This window comes from Gavialis gangeticus, unplaced genomic scaffold (assembly GCF_001723915.1).
Source record: "Gavialis gangeticus isolate Ggan-Ray unplaced genomic scaffold, GavGan_comp1, whole genome shotgun sequence".
Taxonomy (NCBI): Eukaryota; Metazoa; Chordata; order Crocodylia; family Gavialidae; genus Gavialis; species Gavialis gangeticus.
This window is the reverse complement of record NW_017729011.1, coordinates 168,142-173,261: the sequence shown is the minus strand read 5'-3', so window position 1 is coordinate 173,261 and position 5,120 is coordinate 168,142. Positions and strand designations below refer to the sequence as shown.

Below are 5,120 nucleotides of genomic sequence, written 5' to 3'. Positions count from 1 at the left end.
TATCATTCAAGGCATAATTTTTCCATGTACCTCAAGAGGCACTGCCTGTAAGTGCTGAGGAGACTTCAGAGCACAAGACTCCAAGCCCAGGAGATCAAGAAGTAAAAGGGATCCACACGTGGCATGATTAGCACCCATTTGATAGTAACAGGCCAGCCCACTAGTTTCCAGGAGTACTAGCACTTTGTCAAGTACATACATCATAGCATCCAGCAGTTAATCTTTCTGACGCCCTGCAAGACCCTACATACCATCCTCCTATCCAAACCCAATGCCTGCCCACTCCTATATCCCATTTGTATTCTCTCCCCTCTTCATTTGGTTCAAACGTGCTACTGAAACAGCTAGAGAGTACCTCCCAAGTGCCCTTTCTGTAGGGCACAGCTGGCATAAAAGATTTACATCAGCTACTTTCCCTGCTTTCAACTCCCCATTAGGGGTATATGTCAGGGTAGGCAAGTGACAGGGGAGGGATCAGAACTAGACTGCAATGCACAATGGCTATTCTCTACTACCCATGACCCACAGGGGCAAGGGCAGGACAAGGAAACACACAGGTGGCTTCAGGGCACCAGAAGGACTCTCTGCTGAGTAAGGCCAGAAGTACAAGGTCAATCAGTATGCTGTAGCAATTTCTTGCCTTCCTCTGTCTTCCAGTTGTCGTGGTCTGAGAGGTCACTGGTCACAGTGGGAGGTGAAACACTGTACACTGAAGTGCAATGTTTAAGTTGAACAGGAGCTGACATGTTGAGCCAGCTGAGTGGGACTTCAGAGTCTTCTAAAGGTGCCATATGTCAACAATAAAACAGAGGCAGGTATCAGACTGCCAAGGGGCATTCCTAAACAAGGGTCAGTTGCCCAGTTCCTGCAGGGAGCAGTGAAGCCAAGCAATAGCAATCAGCCAAAATCCTATGTCCCTAGCCCTGACTCCCCGGCAAACACATCCATACACATTGCTGCTGGCAGACCCTCCCCTGCATTCCTCATAGGTCACACTGGCTACTGTTGAATCTGTTGGGAGACAGTCTGTCTGTCCTGGACAAATGGCCACATGTTGTTATCAAGAGTCCCTGATTTAACAAATCAGTCAATCATTCTTAACCCCCTGGAAAATAAGATGCAGGTTAGTTTGCTCCTTGTACCTACCTGGACTATGCCCACCTCAATCTAACATGATAAATTTGTGCCCATTGGACAATGACCTTTCTCCTGAGTTCTCATTCTGAAGCCCAGGAGTCAGAAGTAACTATTTTATTATACTAGGAAACCTATGACAAGCTCAGAGAGGCACTCACTAGCTGGTATGACAATAAGAAAGTGACTGTAGAAAAACAAAGAATGAGTGAAATAAGAGGAGTATTAAAGAATCATGAGAAAGACAGGGAGAGAAGGACAGAAGAGACATGAGCAAAAAAGAGCTGGAAGGAAGAGCTGATTTGCTATGAACCAAAGAAGTCCAGGAGGAAAAGCAGCACTTCCATCTAAAGCGTCATCTGACACCGAATGCTTTGCTCTCCTGGTTGCAGACCATCTGGGGAATTACAGAGATAGGCTGCCCAGCCAATGTATTCAGGAGGTCACAGGTTCACTGCCCTTCCTCATCCTTCACTGAAGTCCTTCTCATAAATTTGGTTTCTTCTCCCCACGTTGCGGCACTGAGACCAGGCCCTAAATATTACAGTGCTCACTCTCTAATCAGCCCTAGGTCTGGTCAACTGGAGCATATTGAGGATTCCCAACTGTACTGACAGCCTTGATGCCCGCATTTCAGAGATCTGCCCCAGCCACACAGCTATGCACCCAACTCCCAAGTATGGCTTACAGGCTCCCAGCTGGTTCTTACCGTGATAGGATTGTCGTAGTAGACAGAGATGGAGCAGAGCTTCGGAGAGATGCTGCAGCTTTCTGTAAACAGCTGTCCACTCTCGCCATAGGGTCCCACTCGGAACTTGTACGCTAAAGTGATGCTGCGGATGGGCGGCGTGCCAGCACTAACAACTACTTCCGTGAAGAGTCCCGAGTAGACCATGAAGCCAAAGACAGTCAGCAACAGCAACAGCACGAGAACTGCAATCAGTCCGAGGACCACCCAGTCTGCCATGGTGCCTGGCGCCTCAAACCCCCCTTTCAAACTGATGGCAGGGGAGGAGAAAGGAAAGACAGGAGAGAAGTCAAGGTACATTTCAGCAAAGCTACTTTTTAGCAATAAGTGCCCCATATTTCCCATTCTCTTTCCAGACAGCTGGTGAGTGGGTGAAACAACAGCTAAGACCATCTTAGAAATTAGCAACATAACCCTTTACCTCTTTCAGCTTGTGTATTTTTACGCAAATTGTGACACTTCGATGCCTCTTGAGAATGTGGGGGGTACCTGGTCAGGGGATTGAGAAGCACTGCCCAATGTCTCCCAGTGACTAGCAGACAATTGGCACAGCTGCCCATTTCCCAAGGGGCTACTACCAGGCGAGACTGAAAACAAGTCAGGCTAGAAGCCAAGGTCACTAGAAGAATTGTTATGGTGCAGCACACTGGGCTGCAGATTAAGTACTTCAGTGAAAGATATTATTTGTTTTTCCACATTGCTTCCTGGCATCTCTGTTTAGGACGTCCTTTTGTCAAAAGCTGCAGGATGCTGGCCCACTTCTTAGAGAGCCATGCTATGATCAATCTTGCTCTAAACTGTGCCTTCCAACACAGTTGGAACTGGTCAGCCAGAAGCAGCTGAAGGCATAATTAAGTAGTTCTTATCCTGATACTATAATGGGGCCTTCACAAGAAAGAACCAATTTATTTCTCCTCCTAAATTACTAACCTCACCTTTCATTTTAAAATATAGAAGGAGCTTTTCAAATCCTAACCAGTGTTCCACCATTTACCCTGGTTGTTTGTGAATTTCTTTTCACTGCCCAGACAATGAAACCAACCTGGTAAATGTCAGTTACTGGTTTTCCCACAGGATGTTGCTGTGTTTAACATTTCAATGCAATATAGCAAAGCAAGAAACACTTTAGGCTTGTTTTCCCCATCAAGAATATTTATAGTCATGTGGGATTTGGTGAAATCCTTCTGGGGTTTTTGAACGTAACCTACATTTGGGAATATGTTGCTCTGAAGAGTCTCTCTTCCAAGAAAGCACGTTTGTACAGCAGTTAAAGAAACTGAACTACTGTGGCTGATGTTTGTTTAGCTTGAAGGAAAATAAAAGCCACATCCTGGTAGAGACCTCAAAGGGCCTCAGTTCTTCCTGCTACTCTCCAAGCCAAGCAAGGATCAGGACCAACTACTGTAAAGGCAGTCAAATCCATCTCTACTCTAACTCTACCTACTCAAGGGAGTTGGAGCTAGAGAAGCTTGCATCCCTGTTGCTTGTGCCCTACTCACCTGGAAGTCAGAGGTACAGTCTAGCAGTAGCTCATGGTCTCTGCTGCAGACTTTTGATCCACTTCTCAACAGCAGGAGAGAGGCTGTTTAGTAACTTCAGCCTAAAAAACAGCAACAACAAAACAGTTGAGAAATAAGAAAGCAACATGAGCTGTTGTAGAGATGTTTCTGTTGCGTTCTATGTTGCGGAGGAATCAGGGTTAATTCTCTCTGCCACCTTCAGATGAATTGCACATTGCCGCGCTCTGGGTTTGTGCAGCCACAACAAAATGGGTTGAAGAACTACTTCCAGAAAGCGATATCATGCAAAGCAGCTAACCTCTGCACACAGGTTTTGAGAGGAATTTAGAAATAAAGACTAAAAGAGATTTCTTTCTAATGTTTAAGATAAAATATTTCATGATAGAAAAGTTAAGTTGACACAACTTGAACCATACAGGGAAGCACTCTGCAGACTTTCCCCCAAGCAGCTCAGTCCTGCCACGTGCCTTTGCCTACTTCACTGTTGTGTCTGCCAGCTCTTTGGACATATCCCAAACCCGACTTACAACACCAGTCCTGGGACATCACACAGTACTGTGAAACACCCCAAACTTATTGTGAAGCAGAATATTTTCAAAAGTGGTAATCTCCAAGTACAGAGTACTCCAATGCTTGGAAATCCCTTATTTCTGTCTTAAATGGACACATACTATTTCATCTCACTTACTGATTTTTATAAGTCTTTTGAAACGTACTAATCAGCACTCAGCCTGACAACGTGAAATAGTACAGATCACAAGAGACGGAAAGCTCCCTTTCCCTATCCTCATCCATGTCTTTAATTTTTACATGGTCTTTCAGTGGATTTAACTGAGCAGCAGTGTAAAGAATAATTTGTTCTTTGCTCTCATCGCTGAGAAAAGGAACTCACTTTTGCCTCTTTGGATTCCAACTTGGTAGGCAGCTAGCAATAGCATGCTACTGGATGTGTCAAGGCACAGTTAGGGCACAATATTCTCTTGCAAGAGGCAGACCTTGGCTATAGCCAAATTCTGCTTGCAATTACACCTGCAGCAAATCTGCAGTAACTCCACTGGAAGCATTACTTAATCCGGATGTAAGGGAGCACAGAATTGGGCCCTGTTTCCTTATTTTGAAAGCTTACTCGATACAAATTTTAGCAATAAGGTCATGCAGATGATATCACACCTACCCCCGGCAGAAAAGCAAGGAAAGGAGAAGGCTTTGGTAACACAAAAGAACAGAAAAGGACAGGGCTACAATCAACACCGTGTACCAAAGTAACACGAGGCGAGACCATCAAGTAACCCCTTCGTGCACGGAGCATCGCTGATTTAAACCTACAGGAACCGGGGTCCGCGATCAAGGCGCATTCAAGCATCGCGACTCGCGTTCACAACCGCCTCTGCCTCCCGCCGGCCTGTTGTTTTCAGCCGTGTTCTGCTTCCTGGTTCAAGCGCGCCCGCCGGCCGCTGAGGTCACAGTGCCGGCGGCCACCGGCCCTCCCCCCCGCTCCTTAAAGAGCCACGGTTTCTTCCCGGAAAGGTCTGACACGCGCGGGCCCGGCCCGGGGCGCCGCGGTCATTCCCAGAGACCGGGTCAGCTCGCCTGCCCCCGACTCGCGGTCCCGGGTGGGACCCCTGCGGGTGGCCGGGGGATTGAGTCTCCCGGCGAGGGTGCCGCTGACAGACACCCCCGAGCCCCGGGGCCGCGTCCTCCCTCCCGCCCGCGCTCCG

General features: G+C 47.3%; 1 protein-coding gene across 1 annotated transcript in view; it reads right to left on the bottom strand.

The window, feature by feature from the left end:
- TEX264 (testis expressed 264) overlaps positions 1 to 4,797 on the bottom strand; it is a 165,213-nt gene extending 160,416 nt beyond the window's left edge. Inside the window, exons 1-3 of the mRNA XM_019510324.1 lie at positions 4,729 to 4,797; positions 3,382 to 3,482; positions 1,844 to 2,132 (exon numbers count right to left, since the gene is read on the bottom strand). Of these exons, the coding sequence (XP_019365869.1) occupies positions 1,844 to 2,101 (258 nt within the window). The 5' untranslated portion in view covers positions 2,102 to 2,132; positions 3,382 to 3,482; positions 4,729 to 4,797. The remainder of the gene's footprint in view (positions 1 to 1,843; positions 2,133 to 3,381; positions 3,483 to 4,728) is intronic.
- Positions 4,798 to 5,120: the final 323 nt, after the last annotated feature.